The 21,197-nt window shown below is 48.7% G+C and overlaps 1 protein-coding gene across 2 annotated transcripts in view; it reads left to right on the forward strand.

The window, feature by feature from the left end:
• Nucleotides 1-216: 216 nt before the first annotated feature.
• Nucleotides 217-21,197, forward strand: part of TBC1D2 (TBC1 domain family member 2) — a 55,445-nt gene continuing 34,464 nt past the window's right edge. The window contains exons 1-4 of one of the 2 annotated variants that reach the window (XM_045780332.2): nt 217-1,057; nt 5,465-5,606; nt 11,473-11,620; nt 20,204-20,337. In XM_045780332.2, coding sequence (XP_045636288.2) covers nt 683-1,057; nt 5,465-5,606; nt 11,473-11,620; nt 20,204-20,337 — 799 coding nt within the window. In that variant the 5' untranslated portion in view covers nt 217-682. Of the gene's footprint in view, nt 1,058-5,464; nt 5,607-11,472; nt 11,621-11,642; nt 15,732-20,203; nt 20,338-21,197 lie in introns of those variants that run through there. The other variant, XM_087869534.1, reaches the window with a different exon arrangement.

Raw genomic sequence — 21,197 nt, forward strand, 5'->3', positions numbered from 1 at the left:
GCAGATGCACGGGAAGCCGCAGCGGTCAGCGAGCATCACCAGGGTGCTAAACTAACGCAGAATAGAAGCCGGCGGGAAGGGAGGGCCCAAGACTGGTGAGCGCCCGGAGCTGCGCCGGAAGTGGCGTCATCGAGCCGGCGTCCCTCTCAGCCAATGGCCGCGGAATGCGCCGTCCGAGGGTAACCCTCAGTGCGCCTAGGGGTAAAGGCACACGGCCTTTAAGGCGCCAGAAGGATCGTCCTTCTACTTTATTACACGAGTTACCAAGGCAGCTTAGTCAGAGACAGGTGTCTATTCCCGCTTCCCTGCTGCCAGTTAACCTTGTCAATGACGCCACACCTTCAACTTGAGGACCCCCCACGGCTGCCCTCACTAAAGACTGCTGACAGGAGCCGAGCAAAAGCCGGAAGCAGGCGCAAGGAGCGGTGCTGGCAGAGGGCGTGTCTAAGGCGTGGCCTGACTGCCGCGAGGTCGGGAGGGGCGTGGCCATCCGCCCACCTGGGCTTTCAGTCAAAGACGCGCTTAACCGCCGCGGTCGGCTTTCCTGCGGTCTCCTGGGGGCGGGTAGTGACCGGCCCCGCCCTCGCCCAGATTTCTCGCTCTTGGGAAGCACCCCCGGAGTCTCCGAGATTTGGCCCGAGTTGGCTGCTGACCTGCAGTCCGTAGGCGGTCTCCAGCGGCGATGGAGGGCGCCCACGAGAACGCCGCAGAGTCTAGCTCCTCCGTCCCCGGGTCCGAAGAGCCTGCCGGCTGGGCCAGGGGCCCCGAGGTGTTGCCTCCGGAGGAGTCGGAGGGCTGCGCCGGTTCCTTGGACGCGGCCCCCAAGAAACTCTGTGGCTATCTAAGTAAATTTGGCGGCAAAGGGCCCATTCGGGGCTGGAAATCCCGCTGGTTCTTCTACGACGAGAGGAAATGTCAGCTGTATTATTCGCGGACCGCGCAGGATGCCAATCCCTTGGATAGCATCGACCTCTCCAGTGCGGTCTTTGACTGCAAGGCGGACGCCGAGGAGGGGACTTTTGAAATCAAGACTCCCAGCCGGATTATTACTCTGAAGGTAAATGGGGCAGTTTTCCCCCCTTTTCAGCCAGGATGAATTCCCAGGGCACTGCTGGGCAGGTGTGGGTGGTCACAGTGAATTTGCCGGAACAAGGATCCCAGACTGATGAACCCTGGGTGGCCAGGGTTTAGTGCATCCCATTTCCTCATTGGGCTCCCACGGCAAAGGCGGGGATGATGTACCCGTGCTAGAATCAAGAAACTGAGTCTTGGAGAGATGAAGTGACCAGAGGCCACGCATCTCCAGAGTGGTGTAGCACACACTTGGAATCCCCGAGTCTTTCTCTCTCTCAGTACTGTGTCAAAACTTTTACTTTTTGGTGTGCCTTAACTTTCTTACTTGGGGCTGAAATACAGTCAAGATCTGAGCTGTGCGGTCCTCTCCGCCGGGATTCTGAATCACTTTTTTTGATATTTTGGCCAAGGGGAGTGAATGCTGAGCAAACATTGGCGGGGATTGGGAGATAAAATACTTAGGTTTCTCAGATCAGCCTAGAATGTTCACAGAGGCATGTCTTAACGTGTTTTACCGTCAGTAGGTTTTGGTTTATTATCACCTTAACTGAAAAAGCCTGGAACAGTGGAAAGGCCATGTGCTCTGAAATCAGACAGGCTTGGACTCAGATTCTACGTCAGCTACTTACTCGCTGTGTCACCCCGGGCCAATTACTTGACCTCTCTGAATCTAGGTAGTTTGTGAGATTTAAAACAAGGTGTGTAAGCATCTGGCACCTACAATTGTTGAATTAATCCCAGCATCTAGATACAGCCCAGCACCTACTGGGTGCTCAATAAATTCCTCTTTAATGAACCCACATGGTGATAGAACAAAGGTCATAATGTTCATGTTAAGAGGAGGTGCCCCAGAACTTGAGCGGAAAGACAAATCTGGGCTAAGAGTTCTAGGATTCACTTTCTTCAGAGAAGACTGTGCCAGGAGACAGCCTCCCTGACCGCACCCTGTCTTCCCGCCCCTCCACCCCCACTTCCAGCCAACTGGGCATCTATTGAACCTCTGGGTATAGCCCATAGTTTCAGTTCCCCTTTAATGCTGGGCCTGGCCGGGGACGAGGCTGGGGAAATCAGATAAAATAGGGCAAATCTGGAATTCCAGGCCAGGCTTTTTAGAGGTCATGTGGTTTATGGGTCATGCGTCCGCTCCCACGCAGGCTGAGTGCTGTCTGCTGGATCTCCAACACATGTCTTCCACGGTTCCCTTGATCTGTGTGTGTGCCTGGCTCTGTGCTAAGCACTGGGGCGTGAGCCAAGTCAGACCTGCCCCCTGGTTCTCAAACAGCTTACAGTCTGTTGAGGGAACTGAGAGAGAGAATGGCACACACCGTGAACAGTTCTGTAGAGACGCTCTTGTAAGTCTGTACCAGCAAAGTGTGGTTCTACTGAGTGGAAGGGTTCACCTAGGAGGGAAGCACAGAGGAGGAGATGACATCCGAGGCCTGAAAAAGGGATTTGGTATTTTCTACGAGCAGGCAAGAGGAAGAAGGGTATTCCTGGCCATGAGAGCCCCATAGGCAGACAGGAAACATGATACAGCCCAGAGTGTCTTGGCCAATCACAGGAGCCTGGGGTACAGAGGGGCCCAAAAGATGGAGTGGGAGAGCAGGGGCCCAAGCATAGGTCATTTGTGAGTTAGGCCTGGGAACTTGGACTTTGTCCTGTGGGCTCTGGGAAATTGTCAAAGAGCTTTAAACAAGGAAGCTCTGTGAGATTAGAATGTTTAGAAGGCTCAGTGTGGCTGTTGAGTAGAGAAAAACTTAGAAGGCAAAGCTACTGATCAGGAAGTCCATTAGGAGGTGATCGGGTGAGAATGGTGAGTGAGCTAGAGCTGTGACGGGGGGAGAGAGACAAATGGGGGTGACTAGGGATGTGAGGAAGGAGGAACACAAGGGAGGAGTTAGGGGTGCCTGACTGTCCAGTTGGGCCAGTCACCACAGAGGGAGCCCAGGATGGGGAGGCCATAGGACACCCACTCAGTAGACTCTTCAGTTCTGAGAGGATGGGACCATGACATGTATAGGAGGTGCTCAATAAACACTTGCCCAGTGAGTTCATAAAATGAGGTGTTTGGGTATGGGCTGGAACTTGTCAGCACAAGGTCAAGGGGAAGCCCTGGGAGGGGCTGAGGTCTCTCAGGGAGAGTGTATAGAAACAGAAGACTGGTGGGCATCATTTTGTCTTATGTGGCACCTCCCTGACAGGCCGAGGGCCTCTCTCATGGAGCCCCCTGGCTTCGTGCACACCTTGCCTGTGGACCACTTAGAAGGGGGATCCTGCCCTGGTTGCCCATAGCCTGCCGCCTGCTGCTGCTCTCACATGGCCTTGTAGGCAGCTCTGTGAGACTCACCATTCACTCCCAGCGAGCTGCCTGGCTTCCTTGGCCCGACTGATCCGAGGCCTTCTCTAGGTAAGCCACAGTCTCCTGGCCATAAATGACCACAAAGCTCTGGTCTAAAGGGGGAGACCCAGGTTCTGGGACCAGCTCCGCCGCCACCTGCCTGAGCAACTTCAGAGCCTTAGTTCTCCATCTGTAGAAGGGCTGGTCACTCCTGGAGGATCCAGCAACGGAACAGATGGGAAAGTAGGTATTTGGATCAGGGCTGGGAGACTAATGACCAGCATCAACCATTGCCTTATTTGGGGTACCTGGAGGGTGCCACTGTGTTGTTATTGTGTGCATACGGCTTTCCAGTCCCCAGTCATATCCATGATTTTGGTGCATCCCCAAAACAGAGGAGGGATTCTCTCCATTCCATAAAAAGTCTGTCTTTTAGGATTCCTGGACCCAATTCCAATGTGGGTTATGGAGGGTCCCCCCACAACACCAAGCAATTCTCTCTCTCTCTCTAAGTAGGCTCCATGCTCAATGTGGGGCTCAAACTCACAACCCTGAGATCGAGTTGTGTGTTCTACCGACTGAGCCAGCCAGGCGCCCCCAACTCAATTCTAACACTGTCTACCCAGAGACAGCTTCAGATTCCACAGGTTAAGGGCTCAGTCCTACAAGACTTCCCCCACACCTCACTTCAGATGCCAGTCGCAAGCCCCAGGCTGTTACTTGTGTGTCTGACAGCCAGCTACAGATTGAAGTTTCCAATGACCTCCTGCTCAGGTTCCATTAGTTTGCTAGAGCGGCTCCCAGAACTCAGGGAAACACTGACTTACATTCACCAGTTTATTAAAGGATAGGAGAAAGGATACCAGTCTACAGGCGGATGAAGAGATACTCGGGGCAAGGTCTGGGGAAGGGCAGGAGTGTCTACGCCCTCTCCAGGTGCACCACTCTCCCCACATCCTCGTGTTCACCAGCCCAGAAGCTCTCCAAACCCAGTCATTTGGGTTTTTTTTTTTTTAAAGATTTTTTTTATTTATTCATTTGACAGAGATAGAGACAGCCAGCGAGAGAGGGAACACAGCAGGGGGAGTGGGAGAGGAAGAAGCAGGCTCATAGCAGAGGAGCCTGATGTGGGGCTCGATCCCATAACGCCGGGATCACACCCTGAGCCGAAGGCAGACGCTTAAGGACTGAGCCACCCAGGCGCCCCCCAGTCTTTTGGGTTTTTAGGGAGGCTTCATTACATAGTCATGACTGCCTAAGTCGTTGACCATTCTTCCATTCAGTCTTCAGCCCCTCTCCCCTCCTGGGGGTGGGGGGATGGAACTGAAAGTTGCAAGCCTCTCATCACATGATTGGTTCTCCTGGCAACCAGCCCCCCATCATTAGGTTACCTAAGGGCTTTCCAAGAGTTACCGTATTAAAACAACAAAAGTCACCTTTATCGCTCTTATCCCAGGAAATTCTAAGGGATTTAGGAGCTGTGAGCCAGCAACCATGGACAAAGATCAAATACATATGAAAAATATATTTTTGGGCATTTGAATGGCCAGATATATGTTTCTTATAAATCACAATGTCATAGTTAAGACATTACGATGTCTCACAGGGAGATGGTGATGGTGCCAGGGCCACCCCACCCGACCAGAATTTCAAAGCTCTCTCCCTGTCTCTTACCGCCCCCCCAATGCCCTCATCCAGTGAGCACATTTTGAGCACCCGCAATGTGTCAGCTACTGTGCTGGGCGGTTCGCTTTCCTTACCTCCTTGCATCCTCCTAACTGCCCCATGACAGGAGTGCTGTCGTCACCATAGCACAGATGAGGAGACTGAGACCCAGAAAGGTTAAGGAACCTCAGGGTTTGGAACCGGAGCCTAATTCTCTTCTGTGGCCAAGAAGCAGGTGGTGTTTCTGAGGTGGGCACCCATCTGCAGTGACAACTTTTTTTTCTGGGAGGGAGAGAATTACCAAGCCTCCCGTGACCTTGCCGCATGCCAGACCCAGTGCCACGCTGAGGGCGCAGGGCCGGACCGACTAACCCTTGTGCTTCTCAGGCCGCCACCAAGCAAGTGATGCTGTACTGGCTGCAGCAGCTGCAGACGAAGCGCTGGGAGTTCCACAGCAGCCCGCCTGCGCCCCCCGCCGCCCCCGACGCCGCCCCGGCTGGGAACGGGCCCGCGCTGCGCCTCGAGCTAGGTACCCACCCGCCTCGCCTGCCGCGCACACCCCGGGGCTCTCGTGACCAGGCCTTTCCCCTCCTGTGGGGAGTGAGCGGGAGGAGGCTCTGCCAAGGCAGCAGAGAGCCAGGCAGGTGAGTCAGGATCAGTTAGGACACCTGTCACCTCGAGGGCAGGAATAGGGGCTCTGAGGCCAGCACGTCTGGGTTCAGATCCTAATCCTGTGTGGTCTTAAGCAAGTTGCTTCGTCTTTCTGAGCTTTAGCTTCCTCCCGTATAAAATGAGCTTAATAAGTCGTACCCACTTCTTAGGGTTGTTACGAGAATTAAATGAATCCATGCGCCTGAAGTGGTGGGAACAATGCCTGCACGTTGTCCGAGTTCAGGAAACGGCAGCTGCTATTTCAATGACTATTATCAGAAGTTCTGGAGAAGTGAAACACATACAGGGCTGTCGTGAGGAAGGTTAGTGAGAAAATGCATCTATGGTTGCTACTTCTGACACGCATGCTTTTGTGCTGCGAGTTGGGTAGATCCGTCATTTTATCCGTCGTATTCCCATAAGCAGAATCCTTCACCCCCACATGGCCCGCGAAGGAAGTTTCTTGATCCCAAGTCCTAGGACACCCCCAGCATGGAGGAGTCCTGGAGACCATACCCTCCCGCCCCCAGGCTGTGACGCGGCTGGCAGTATGGCTGGCAGGTTGAGAATCGGGACAGACTACCCCCGGTGGCCCCTGGAACGGCTTGCAGCCTTGTGGCAGCTCCGCCCTGCAGCGTGGTAACAGGAAGGCCGAACAGGCCAAGGCATGACTTGTGGCCGGGCGTCTCCATACCTGGGTTTTTGTTTTTTTTTTTTAAAGATTTTATTTATTTATTTGACAGAGATAGAGACAGCCAGCGAGAGAGGGAACACAAGCAGGGGGAGTGGGAGAGGAAGAAGCAGGCTCATAGCGGAGGAGCCTGATGTGGGGCTCGATCCTGGAACGCCGGGATCACGCCCTGAGCCGAAGGCAGACGCTTTAACCGCTGTGCCACCCAGGCGCCCCCATACCTGGGGTTTTACATGTGCCAGATCGACCTCATCTGCCCTTGACCCTCTGCTCCCCCAGTTTCCTTCCCCTTGTTAAATGGCTTTTCACTTACCTGGCTGCTCCCAGAGCCGGGCACCACCCTTGCCCCTTCGGTGGTCTAGTGAGCTAAGCCGGTCAGTCACCGAGCTGGCCGTGTCTGCCCTCCGGCCTCTGCGCCAGACCGGCCCCTGCTCGCGGCTGGTGCCCTGGGTCAGGCCCCAGCTCCAGCGGCAAAACCCCAGCAGCCTCCTCACCCTTGGCCCGTGGCCCAGCCTGCCAGCTCAGACCCATCCTCCCCGCTGCGGCTTTCTGAAACGAGTGCTGGAGCCCCATCGCCTCGCATGGCCCCCCGCCACATCCCTGGCCCAACTTTTTAGCACAGTGCTCACGGCTCGTCTCCCTCGCCTCACCTCACCTCTGCCTGCTCCCCCAGTGCCCGCCTCATGCTGGGAGCTTCAGCGGCACCAGAAGCCTGTCTGCCTGGCAGATTCCTGCTTAGTCTTTAGAGCCACGCTCCAGTGTCACCTCCTGCTCTTGCCAGCCTCCCCTTGGAAGCCTCCCAGCACTTTGCCAGCTGGACTCTGTATGAGCCCTCTACGCTTCGTTCACATGGTTCTAACAAGGCCTGTCATGTCGTGTTCTCATTATAGCATCCTTGTCAGTCTCTGCCCTCAGGGGTGGGGGCCATGTCTTTGTCACTTATGTCCCCGGTCCTGGGTGCCCTGCCTGGCACGCTGGATATGTGTGAGCGAATGCATCGGATTTTATTCAATGAGGAGGGGAACGTAAAGCCCTTAGCCTAATGCCAGGCACATAGTAATTGCTCAATGCATACTAGCGGTCCTAATAAGGTTGCTGTTATATGTGTACACGTACCATACTATTCTTAAAATAACAGCTGTTTTTTATTATTAATGATAATTATCAGTCATTTCCTCCAAGAACCTTCTGGGTGTTTCATGCTTGTAAGGGCTTTCTTTGGGGTACGGTTTGTTTGTGCTTCTGTACTTTCATTCCACCCTCCACTTCCCATCTGCCAGAGAGCCAAACAACCCTGGCTGAATGCAGAACTGCAGCCTGAGTCAGCACAATTGCTGGAGATCAGCCTCAGATTAGAAGCCACGAAAAACTCTCCTGACAACAGAATTCTTGCATGCCTGGAACTGAAATTGGAACTGAAATGGCTTTGGGATCCCACAGGTTCTTCTGTGCTGAACCCTTTCCAAGCTCTTGAATTCTGTGGCTTTGGTTTAGCATACTTAGTGGGCCTCTTCTGGGCCAGCCCCTGCTGGGGACATGGGGGAGGACACTGTTCAAGGAGGACACTGGTGGGGGATGCAGGAAGCTGGACTGTGGGCTTCTCCTGAAGCCTTTCTCCTCCCATGGCAAGCCTTCACCCTCCCTGACCAGGTCCCTGCAAAACCTTCCCCAGCCCACCCAGAAAGACATTTCTGGATTTGTGAGCAAGCTGGGAGGCCCTAGATTAGCTGTCTGGAGCAGGTTGCCCCACCTCCAGTCTCCACCCTTCCTGGGAGGAAGCAGAGCCTGCTCCCAGAGCAGTGAAAACCAACTGACTCACATCTGACTTTGAGTCACAGACAGTTCATCTTGTAAGAAGTGTCCTATCACTGCCGTTGAGCAATCTGCAAGGCATGTTCTCCACAGCTTTTAAGCGTTTTCACCTTTAGTTTATGCTTTATCTAAATGCCAATTTATAATTTACATGTTGCCAAAGTAGGACCCAATTTACACTAACTAGCACTCTCGTGAGTATATATTATAAAAATACGCATACTACTTACACTGTTCTAACACTTCACGCGCATCACATTATCTAATCCTCACATCAATGTTATAAGGTAGTGTTGCCATCTTACGGAAGAGGAAACTGAGGCCCACAGAGGCCAAGGGACCTGTTCAAGGTCACAGAGCAAGAAAATGTCAGCACTGACATTTGAACCCTAGTCTGCAAGCTCACAAATCTCTCCTCGTGCTGAGGAAGCAACTGGGATGTCTGGGGCCCTGCAGGGAAGTGACCTGCTGGCCCAGGCCCTTTTCACTGGGCAATGCCTTGCTAAGGGTGATAGAGCAGCACCTGCAGCTCAGGCAAAGGGAGAATGACAAACGCTCCCGAAAATTCCTTGTGTGGTCTTCTCACTGAGGGTATTTCTCCAGGTTGGAGAGGGGCCCAGAGGCCCCCAGACCAGAGCCTTGGGCCATCAATTCTGTTTCCCACAGGAGACGCTGACCTTCACTGTGGCACCCCCACCGTAGTCATCCCTTGAACACCTCCTTGCGCTGGGCGCTTATGCCGCCCGGGCAGCCTGTCCCTTCTGGAAACTGTCTGCCTGTCACAAAGGCTGCTCTGACAAGCCACATAGTGTTAGTGGAGAAGCAGGGAACTGTGTTTGAGTGCATGGCTCTGCTGCCAGCTGTGTGACCCTGGCCACAAAAAACCTTCTCAGCCACTGTTTCCTCCATGGTGAATCCAACCAGCGGTGACATTTACCGCCAAGGATTAGCTGGTGTGACCTCAGAGGAGATTCAGGGCCACAGATGGAAGTTAAAACAGATGCTGGCAGTTAGGGGAGTTCTTGCCAAGACATTAAAATCTTAGACAAATCGTACCTGCTTTGTTCTGAATAAGGGAGGACAAAGGTGGTTAAAGTATTACTAAACCGGAAGACCTTCATTATTAGGGATCAGCTCAAAGTCTGGATTAAAGACTACTTTTGAAAGATGCAAGTCCACAGAATGGGGCTTTATGGTTTTCCAAATAATTCGTATATATCTCTGCAGGAGACAGGGTGGGGAGTATCCTTCCTGTTTCACAAATGTAGAATCTGAGGCCGGAAAAGTAAATGTGATTTCCAGCCTGGTAACAGCACCCTTCCAACAGAAACATGACTTGGCTTCGGGTCCTCCAAGTCCACAGCTGTAGCCAGGTTCCTTGCGGCTTCTGTTGAATCCCCCAGGAGGCCTGTGGGTCCAGCCAGACGAGATCCCCTCTTAGCACTCCCCTGCGCATTTGTCCTTCCTAGCCCTGTCTCCTCTGGTCCCTCCCAGCATCCTCAGCTCTGGGTCTGGAACCCCTTGCTGCTGCCTGTACTTACACACCCAGAAAGATCTTCCCTCACTCCTTCGGGAGGTCAAAATCCTTTCCAGCCCTCTAGGCCCTGCTCTGGTGCCCTTCCTCCAGGCAGTCTTCCCTGACTTGAGGTGAAGCAGTCTGTCTCCATCTCCCAGAACTCCCTCACGCTTTGCCTGGCCTGCCCTCCAGCTTCCACTCACTTGGTCTTCCTGAAGCATACACTTCTCCCTGCTCCTTAAGCCGGAAGCTTCCTATGCCTTTGATTATTGAACTTTCTCCAGCTCCACCCAGAAACGTCAGGGCAGATGCCAGAAGTGTTTGGTGAGAGGGTGAACTGAAGAGAGGAGCTCAAGAGAATGACTTGGCATTGCCAAGTACTGGCCAGTCTGCCGGATGTGAAAGAGCCTGTTAGGCATGAACTATACTGATTGCAAAGTGTGTTTGTGAGTAGACTGAACAGTTCCCCTGGCCCCTACCATTGTATTTAATGTTTTTGCACCCACACCCTGTTCTCGATGGAGTGCAAAAACAAAATTCCCTCCGCCCTACGTTTTTCCACCCTCTCATTAAGAGGGCTCAAATGGAAGGTGTCAGCCGCCCGGCCTGTCTCCAGGGCCGCCCGATCCAGATCCTACCACTGGAAAAGCGGCCTTAAATCTGTTCTGCTTTTTCTAACACTCAAAATCAGCTTTAAGTATTTCACCTCCTCTCTCTTATACCTCAAATAATGTTTCCTTAGCCTTGAACCATTCCTTAACATTAAATGTTTTGAAGCACTCGCCGTATAAGAATCATTGTTTAAGCAAAAGATTTATAAAATGTAGAAGAGCAGGAGAAAAAGTACCCATAGTCCATCACGCGGAAACAGCCAGCGTCCGCATTGCATTATGAGCCCCGTGCCTGCCTTGTTACTTAAACGTGGTTCAGATCCTACAGTAGTACCAACGGCCTGCTTGGCTTTTTGGTACTCTGCATTGTGACCCTAAAACCTCCGTGCTAAAAAATCTCCTTACAAACTTCTACGTTGGATGAATATGTATTCTTTTTCTGTTTATAAAAAATAACCCATGTTTACTATAGGCAGTTTGGGAAAAAATACGAGTGATAGTGAGGACATCCTGCTTCTGACCCCACCGTGCACTTCTGACCTCTGTTCATACACAGTGTGTATTCTGTGAGACTTTTTCTATACAATCGAGATCTTGCTATAACCCCAGTATTTTTTTTACTAGCTTTTTAAAATATATATCCCATGCCTATTTCTTGTGTTCTTAAGCATTCTTCGTTAGCGTTGTTTTAAACAGCTGAGTAATATTCTGTTTTCTGAGGGCATCCTGATTTATTTAACCTCTCCGCAGATCTTTACTTCCAGTTTGAGGGAGTTATTTCCAGTTTGAAGCCAGACAGGGCTGGGCTGAACCTCTTGGCTCCTAAAGCTTTATCTCCATATCAGATAACGTTTTTAGTGGATTCTCAGAGGTACAAGTATCTGCAGTTCTGCGTGTTTTAACGGGGTGTTCAGGAAGGCTTGCTGAGCAAGATGCATCATTTTCCCGGGACAACATTTGGTGAAAAGCCTGCTTCTTTGGCTGTTCTTAACCTACAAGGAAGGCTTGCTTGGGCAGCCCACTCCCACCTGGGATCTGAGCCCGTAGCACCTCTGTCTGGTGTGTCCAAGTGCAGTGACCCGAGTGGATGACTGCCCTTTTCTTCGTTCCCCAGAGCAAGAGGAAGAAGAGCGGGAGGACTTCCTATCCCCTGTGCAAACGCCCCCCGGGCTTGTGGGCGTGGCGGCTGCCTTGCAGCCGGTGCCCGCCAAGCCCTTGGCCCTGCAGAACATTTCCCTCAAGCATCTTGGAACTGAAATACAGTAAGTGCGGTGGGACTAAGGGGCCGGCCAAGCTGCACACAGCCCCTTCTTTGGAGCTTACGATGATCTGGTGTGATCCCTGCAGGGAGGTGGGCCTGGGAAGAGGGTTAGGGGCTTCGTTTTTAATTCATCACATCATTACTTCAAAATATTATGTTTGTTTTTCTGATTTTTTAAAGCAGTGCATATTCTTTTTTTTTTTTTTTAAGATTTTACTTATTTGAGAGAGAGCGAGCGAGCGTGGGGTGAAGGGCAGAGGGAGAAGCAGACTCCCCACTGAGCAGGGAGCCCAATGTGGGACTCGATCCTGGGATTCCAGGATCATGACCTGAGCCAAGGGCAGATGCCTAAACGACTGAGCCACCCGAGCGCCCCAAAGTAGTGCATATTCTTTGTAGGAAATTAGAAACATCTCAAAAGGCATAGATTTTCAATTACCCATGATCCTGTCACCCAGACACTATTCTTAGCATTTGGTAGATCTCTTTCCTCTTCATTTTCTATATATTTATATGCATAACTGAGATCATACTGAATGTAACGTGATAATGGCATCACAAGTGTCTCCATATGGGAAATGCATCATTCACTGTGTTTTTTCCAGAGTGACTATATGCAATCCACTTAAAAAAAATTTTTTTTACAAAAGTTTTATTTTATTTTATTTTTTGTCATGATAGGTGTGCTCTTTAATCTCCATCACCTATTTCACCCAGCTCCCCTCTGGCAACCATCAGTTTGTTCTCTATAGTTAAGAGTCTGTTTTCTTGGTTTGTCTCTCCTCTCTCTCTTTTTTTTTTTTTTCCTTTGCTCATTTGTTTTGTTCCTTAAATTCCACATATGAGTGAGATCATACAGTATTTGTCTTTCTCTGATGACTTATTTCACTTAGCATTATACTCTCCAGCTCCATCCATGTTGTTGCAAATGGCAAGATGTCGTTCTTTTTATGGCTGATAGTCCTCTGTGTGTATACACCACATCTTCTTAATCAGTTCATCTGTCAGTGGACACTGGGGCTGCTTCGATAATTTGGCTACGGTAAATAATGCTGCAATAAACATAGGGGTGCATGTATCCCTTTGAATTAGAGTTTTTATATTTTTTGGGTAAATAGCCAGCAGTGCAATTACTAGATTGTAAGGTAGTTCTATTTTTAATTTTGGGGGGAACCTCATTACTGTTTTCCAGAGTGACTATACCAGATCACGTTCCCCCCAACAGTGCAAGAGAGTTCCATTTTCTCCACATCCTCACTGACACTTGTTCTTTCCTGTGTTGTTAATTTTAGCCATTCTGACAGGTGTGAGATGATATCTCATTGTACTTTCAATTTGTGTTTCCCTGATGATGAATGATGTTGAGCATCTTTTCACATGTCTGTTGGCCATCTGGATGTCTTTGAAGAAATGTCTGTTTGTGTCTTCTGCCATTTTTAATAGGATTATTTGGTTTTGGGGTGTTGAGTGGTATCAGTTCTTTATATATTTTGGGTACTAATCCATTATTGGATATGTCATTTGCAAATATCTTCTCCCGTTCAGTAGGTTGCCTTTTAATTTTGTTGATTGTTTCCTTTACAGTGCAAAAGCTTTTCATCTTGATGTAGTCCCTGTAGTTTATTTTTGCTTTTGTTTCCCTTGCCTCAGGAGGCATATCTAGAGAAATGTGGCTACAGCCAATGTAAGAGAAATCACTGCTGTGCTCTCTTCAAGGATTTTTATGGTGTAAGGTCTCACATTTAGATCTTTAATCCAGTGATCCGGTTTCACTCTTTGGCATGAAGCTGTCCAGTTTTCCCAACACTGTTGAAGAGACTGTCTTTTTCCCATTACATATTCATTCCTCTTTTGTTGAAGATTAATTGACCATATAATTGTGGATTTATTTCTGGGTTTTCTATTCTGTTCCTTTGATCTATGTGTCTGTTTTTTTGCCAGTATCATACTGTCTTAATTACTACCACCTTATAATATAACTTGAAACCTAGAATTGTGATGCCTCTAGTTTTTTCTTTTTTAAAATTCACTTTTAACGTGTGTAACTTACTGTACGTTGATCATATCTCAGCTACTTTTTCATTTGTTATTCATTATACAATTTCCCACTAGTAGGATTTGTTTTAAATAGATCATAAGAAGATAGCATTATGGCCTGAGCTTTGGAGGCAGACTGCCTGGACTTGTATTCACCAGTCATAGTCTGTGCTGCCCGTGGCATCTTGTTTGATTTTTCTGTGCTTCACTTAAATTGTTAGAGAAGTAAATACAATAGTGCCTGCCCTATGCTATTAGTGTGGGAGTTAAATGGTTAATGCATGCAAAGTGCTTTAGAGCCCTGCTTGGCCGTGGTAAGCACTTTATAAATACCGTCTGCTGTTACTATCGTTAATCTAATTGAAGGAAAGGAAGCTCTTGGGAATTCAAACTGTACCCAATACTGATCTTGTTGGAGTGCTTATTTTTTGTGTGGACTTCAGATAGACTGGGACCTCTTAGGACGCAGCTTAGATTGTTCCCTGGACTTGGATTAGAGACCTCTGGCTCTGTGTGACTCAGACACAGCATTTCCCTGTCGGCCTCAGTGTTTGAATTCCCTCAGGTAGCTAGGAGGGTGGTGATGCTGTTTCCAGGAGAGAACCAGATTTTAGGGAAAAGATGATGAGTGTCCTCTAGGGCCTGCTGGCTGGAGGTAGAACTGCCCCCATGAGACATCTGGATGGAGGGGCGTGGAACTCAGGAGAGTAATCTGAGGTGGAGAGAGAGACTCGGGGGATGTTGGGCATGGGTGAGCCCCCCAGGGTGGGTGGACACGGAGGGTGCCCTGCAGGGGATCTTCCCTCAGGGGGAGCTGAAGGGAACTGGGTGCATTGGGAGCCTGCTGTAGGGGAGAAGAAGCTGGGAAATCCAGCCATCCAGCTGTCCAGCCAGGGTATGTCCAGTGTGGTCTCACCAAGCTTAGGCCAGGTTTGTGCCTAGTGAAGGCCACAAAGAGAAGTGGAAGAGAGAACATGCAGAGATAAAAAGGAAGGAAGTTTCAGAGAATCAGTTGGTTACCTCCCTCCCGACATTTGCAATAACCCACAGAAAATGTGAGGAAAAAGTACAAGAAGTGGGCTACTGCCCTGGGCTGCTGAGAGCCCCGGTAAAATCGCGGTTGCTCTTGTCTCCTGCACCTTGGGCCCTGGGTGGTCTTAGAGTTTGCTATGGCCTCTTCCATGCGCCTGGGTCATACGGCAGAGAAGGGAGTAGGAGTGCTTCTAGAGCACGGTGCTAGGTTCCTTGCACCGTCACCGAGTTGTCTGGACAAACCTATGAGGTGGTGTCATAACAGTTACATTCTTAAGGCATGGAGTCAGATGTCCGGGTCTGATGATCAGTCCCCCTGCTTACTAGCGCTGTGGCTTTGGCTACTTATCCTTTCTGAATCTCCATTCTTCTGTCTGTACGATGCGGGTAATTCTAGTACTCACTTCACTGGGCTCTTGTGTGGATTGAATGAGTCGATGACTAGTGTCAGCTTAGTGCCTGACCCATGGAAGGGCCCAGTCACTGTCTGTTGTCGTCATGTTCCGCATATCCATTGCAGATCGGGAAACCCAGGCTCAGGGAAGATAAATGGCTTGCCCAGGGTTATCTTTCCAGAGCAAGTCATTATGACCACTCCCCGACACTGACCAGGCCTTTCAGACTTAGAGCTAATCCTACCCAGAAAATGACGTATGAACTGCTCCTCACAAGGTCAATACATTTATGAAATGGAGATACCTCTTCCAGTGCAGTAGTTGGGCTGCTAGTGGCCAGCTGGGTTGTGTCAGTAGTGAGTGAGCACGCCGTCCCCAGAGGAGATGTGTGCTAGAGCTTCGGAGGCCCTTTGCTGCCCTGGAGTTAGGGTTTCTATACCCTCCCCTCCCCTAGGGATAGCTGCTTGTGAGCCCCTGGCGTTAGGGAGGCTGCACTTCCTGGGCAAGAGGAAGCAGAGGCAGCAACCCCACCCAGCCAGCGCCTCTAGTGTAAGAATGTGTTCCTGAGTCCTCTCCGACTGTGCGGCTGTGATTTGTGAGATCCATGTCACGGGGCTCGGCACAGGACCCAGCACAAAGTGGTACTCAGTAAGTAGTGCTCTTCGTGACCACCATTTTCTTTTTAATATGACCACTACCCTTTTATTTGTGGATGGAGAAAGTAAGAACTGGGAAGGGGAAGTGACTAGCCCAAGAAGTCTGTGGCTCCACACAGTCGGATCTTAATAATAAGAGCAAACGGAGCTAGAGACCAAATTTCAAAGTCAAGTGTCGGGAATGCTGAGTTCTCATTTCTTCTCTGTTCCTAATTTAACAGATTCATTTTTCCCTCCATCAGTCAGCTATACTCTTCTTTAAAGTACAATCTTATTTCTTCTGGACCCAACTATGCCAAAAAAACTGGATTTTGTCTTAAAAACGAATTTTACATCAAGTGATGGTTCTTTCAAAAGATCAACAAAATTGACAACCCTGTAGTCAGACCAGGAAAAGACATGAGATTCACATAACTGAAGTCAGTATCAAAAGTCGGAACATTACTACCAGCCTTACAGAAATACAAAAGATTTATAAAGGAGTACTATGAACGATTTTGTGCCGACAGATTAGATAACGTAGAGGACATGGACAAATTCCTAGAAAGACACAAATTACCAAAACTGATGCAAGAAGAAAGAGAAAATTGGAATAGATCTAAAGTGATTGAATTAATAATAAAATAAAAACTACCCCCCCACACACAAAAAAACAAAACAAACAAAAAACCTAGGACCAGCTAACTTCCCTGGTGAATTCTACCAGACACTTAAAGAATTAGTACCAATTCTTCACAGAATCTTCTTCCTAAAAAAGAAGTGTAGGGAATACTTCCCCATTCATTCTAGAAGGCCACTATTATCTTTTTTTCTTAAGATTTTGTTTATTTTTGAGAGAGGGAGCACACATGCACGCATGAGCAGGGTGGAGGGGCAGAGGGAGAAGCAGACTCCCCGCTGAACAGGGAGCCCAATGCAGGGCTCGATCCCAGGACCCTGGGATCATGACTCGAGCCGGAGGCAGATGCTTAACCGACTGAGCCAGCCAGGCGCCCCTCCCCTTCTCTTTTGACCACACTATTGCTGTCTTTTAAGTAAATGACCTCTGCATTGTTTTTCAAACTGTTGACCACCATCACAGTAAGAAATACATTTTATGTTATAGCTCAGTACACGTATATGTAATTTACAAAATATTAACCCCATTCTGAATGGGGTGCATTCTGATATTTTCCGTTCCATAATTTATTTTATTTATTTTTTTATTTAAATTCAATTAGCCAATGATACAGTACATCATTAGTTTCAGATGTAGTATTCAATAATTCATCAGTTGCATGTAACACCCAGTGCTCATCACATCACGTGCCCTCCTTAATGCCCATCACCCCGTTACCCTATCGTTCTCCCCACCTCTCCTCCAGCAACCCTCAGTTTGTTTCCCATAGTTAAGAGTTTCTCATGGTTTTTCTCTGTCTCTAATGACTTCCCATTCAGTTTTCCCTCCCTTCCCCTAAGATCTTCTGCCCTGTTTCTTAAATTCCACATATGTGTGAAACCATATGATAATTGTCTTTCCCTGTGACTTATATTGCTCAGCATAATCCCCTCCAGTTCTATCCACATTGATGTAAATGGTAAGTATTCATCCTTTCTGATGCTTGAGTAATATTCCATTGTACATATATACCACATCTTCTCTATCCATTCATCTGTTGAAGGACATCTCGGTTCTTTCCACAGTTTGGCTATTGTGGACGTTGCTTCTATAAACATTGGAGTGCAGGTACCCCTTCAGATCAATATATTTGTAACTTTGGGGTAAATACCTAGCAGCACAATTGTTGGGTCATAGGGTAGCTCTATTTTTAACTCTTTGAGGAAACTCCATACTGCTTTCCAGAGTGGCTGCACCAGCTTGCATTCCCACCAACAGTGTAAGATGGTTCCTCTTTCTGCACATCCTAGCCAACATTTGTTGTTTCCTGTCTTGTTAATTTTAGCCATTCTGACTGGGGTGACATGGTATCTCATTGTGGTTTTGATTTGTATTTCCCTGATGCCAAATGATGTTGAGCAGTTTTTCATGTGTCTGTTGGCCATTTGGATGTCTTCTTTGGAGAAATGTCTGTTCGTGTCTTCTGCCCATTTCTTGACTGGATTATTTGTTTTTTGGATGTTGAGTAAATTCGGTAGAGATCTTGGATACTAGCCCTTTATCTGATAAGACATTTGCAAATATCTTCTCCCATTCTGTCGGTTGCCTTTTAGTTTTGTTGACTGTTTCCGTTGCTGTGCAAAAGTTTTTTATCTTGATGAAGTCCCAGTAGTTCAATTTTGCTTTTGTTTTCCTTGCCTTTGGAGACGTGTCTAGCAAGAAGTTGCTGCAGCCAAGTTGAAGAGGTTGCTGCCTGTGTTCCCCTCTAGGATTTTGATGGATTCCTGTCTCACATTTAGGTCTTTCATCCATTTTGAGTTTATCTTTGTGTGTGGCATAAGGAAATGGTCCAGTTTCATTCTTCTACATGTGGCTGTCCAATTTTCCCAGCACCATTTATTGAAGAGACTGTCCTTTTTCCATTGGATATTCTTTCTTGCTTTGTCAAAGATTAGTTGACCATATTGTTGAGGGTCCATTTCTGGGTTGTCTCTTCTGTTCCATTGATCTATGTGTCTGTTTTTGTGCCAGTACCGTACTATCTTGATGATTACGGCCTTGTCATAGAGCTTGAAGTCCGGCATTCTGATGCCACCAGCTTTGATTTTCTTTTTCAACATTACTTTGGTTATTCGGGGTCTCTTCCGGTTCCATACAAATTTTAGGATTATTTGTTCCAGTTCTATGAAAAATGTCAGTGGTATTTTGATAGGGATTGCATTGAATGTGTAGATTGCTCCGGGTGGCATAGACATTTTAACAATATTTATTTTCTAATCCATGAGCATGAAATGTTTTTCCATCTCTGTGTCTTCCTCAATTTCTTTCATAAGTGTTCTGTAGTTTTTTGAGTATAGATTAGAGTACAGATCCTTTACTTCTTTGTTTAGGTTTATTCATAGGTATCTTGTGGGTTTTGGTGCATCCATTCCATATTTTAAATCTGGTCACAGGGCGCCTGGGTGGCACAGTCGGTTAAGCGTCTGACTCTTGGTTTCAGCTCCAGTCGTGATCTCAGGGTTGTAAGATTGAGCCCTGTATCGGGCTCTGTGCTCAGTGCGGAGTCTGCTTGGGATTCTCTCTCCCGCTGCCCCTCCCACATGTGTGTGCTCGCTTACTCTCTCTCTAAAATACATAAATAAATCTTTAAAATAATAAAATAAGTTATGGTCATGATACTAACTGATTTTACAATCTACCAATGGTTCACAACCTGCAGCTTGAAAAACCCTGACCTAGTGAACTTTAATCATTCTCTCTTCCTCATCATTAATTTTGGAATATGTCTACTTTTATCTCTTTGCAAAGGGAAAATAAACTCAAACTGTCCTTTCATCTGACTCATAATGAATTTCTCTGTGGTCTGTGGTCCTCAGTCAGCCTTTGGTGCTACCTGCCTCCTTCCTGCAAACCCAGCATGCATTGAGCCTGCACTCCAGGCGTGTGCAGCCAGTGCCAGGTGCCAATAGGCATGCAGGCAGGTTAGTGCCCAGCTCTTGAAGAAATGACGCCATTATTCAGCCGAGACAAGTACTTGGTCAAAGGGGAGCCCAACGACAAAGTGTAGGAAGCTCCTTGGAGGCCATGAATGATTAGTGAAGGGCTAAAGGAGCACAGATCTGAGTGGGCAAAGAAAGCAAGGGGAGAAGGACCCAGGAAGGGTTTGGAGCTTTCCACAGCAGAAGTAGGGAGCCACCGATGATTTTTGAGCCAAGTAGCTATAAAGCCAGATGAAGGTTTCAGGCAAGTTAGGTTGGCAAGTCCACCCAGCCTTTGTTCAGCACACACACTGTCAGTGCCCTCTGGGTTGCAGGTGCCGTGCTAGGCATTCAGAGTACTTTAGTGAACGAAATAGGCAAACATCCCTGCACTCAATAGAACTTACACTCCAGGGGGCGCCTGGGTGGCTCAGTTAAGCCTCTGCCTTCGGCTCAGGTTAGGATCCCAGGGTCCTGGGATTGAGCCCCACATCGGGCTCCCTGCTTCTTCCTTTCCTTCTTCCTGCTGCTCCATCTGCTTGTGCGTGCGCACTCTCTCTGTCTCTCTTTCTGTCAAATAAATAAAATCTTAAAAAAGAAAAAAAAGCAACTTACACTCTGGCAGTGTGGCTGGGGGCAGGGGACTCAGGCCCGTATTGTTTGTTAGCAATATCGTGTATGGAAGGCGGTGAGTATGAGGAGAAAATGGAAAGGAGAGGGTGAGGGGGTGGGGAGTGGCTTGGGTGGGCTGCGTCTCGCAGGGCGCCTGGAGTCCGGCAGACTGCTCGGGGCATGACTGGGGGTGAGGAGGTGGCCTGAGCTCCAGCGGTGGCAGCAGGGAGAGCGGAGGGGCAGGATGGCAACCTCGTGCTCCTGTTTTCCTTTCAGAAACACAGTGTACAATATTCGGAGCAACAGGCAGGCCCAAGGAACAGGCCACGGACCTCCAGGGGAAGATCCTCCACTGAGTGCGGGACCTCAGAGGGCGGAGCGCCCCTTACCTTCTGACCCCGGCACCCCAGGTGAGCGCTCGGGTTTGGGCTGTCCTCAGAGACCAAGTGAGTGCCCTCTGTGTCCTCCCCCAAAATCAGCATTTATGCTTTTTGTGTTGAACATGAAACTCTCCAGGTCACTGCTCCTGGTTTCCGTGGGTTTAGTAGCAATGACTCCTTTTTTTATTAATATTATTGTGGTAAAATACACATGAGATTTACCATTTTGACCAGTTGTGAATGCACAGTTCAGGGGCAGGAAGCACATTCCCAGCGGTATTCAACCATCACACCATCTGTCTCCAGTAATTCTTCCTCGTCTTCCCAAACTGATGCTCTTAGCAATGACTCCTGAAGTAATAAAAAGAAAATATCTCTCACCTTTTCTTTCTTACTTTTTTTTTAATTTATAAGGAAAGGATATAAAAATGCCTCCCTGGGGTGATGAAACTCAGCTCTGCTGGAAGAAGCAGAGCAAGTGCCCTTTAGGTGTCCATCCAGTGTTATTCCGTAACACTTTATTACTTAACAAAATGTGAGTGGCTGCACCGTCGGTGGGAGGATGGGCTTTTGTTTTTGGAAATTGGTATGGGTGCCCTTAGGACATTCTGTAATCTGGAAACAGTTGGAAGAAAACTGGCTGAGGCAGTGGGGTCTTCTAGCCAGGGGGACCCCTAGGCTGTATAGAAGTGGCTCCAGAAAAAGCACCCCTTTGGGGCAATGTCCAGCGAGGCCCCACGGATGACAGCGAACGGTGCACAAGGGGCTCCGTACCCCATCGAACCGGTCATAATGGAACCAGCACTCATATATAGCAATTACTTTGTGCCAGGGCTACCCTAAGCACTTTTTTCCCTTTGGTAACAGTTTTATTAAGATATAATTCACAT

This window comes from Ursus americanus, chromosome 18 (assembly GCF_024610735.1).
Source record: "Ursus americanus isolate L20-20 chromosome 18, mUrsAme1.1.p, whole genome shotgun sequence".
NCBI classification, from domain to species: Eukaryota; Metazoa; Chordata; class Mammalia; order Carnivora; family Ursidae; genus Ursus; species Ursus americanus.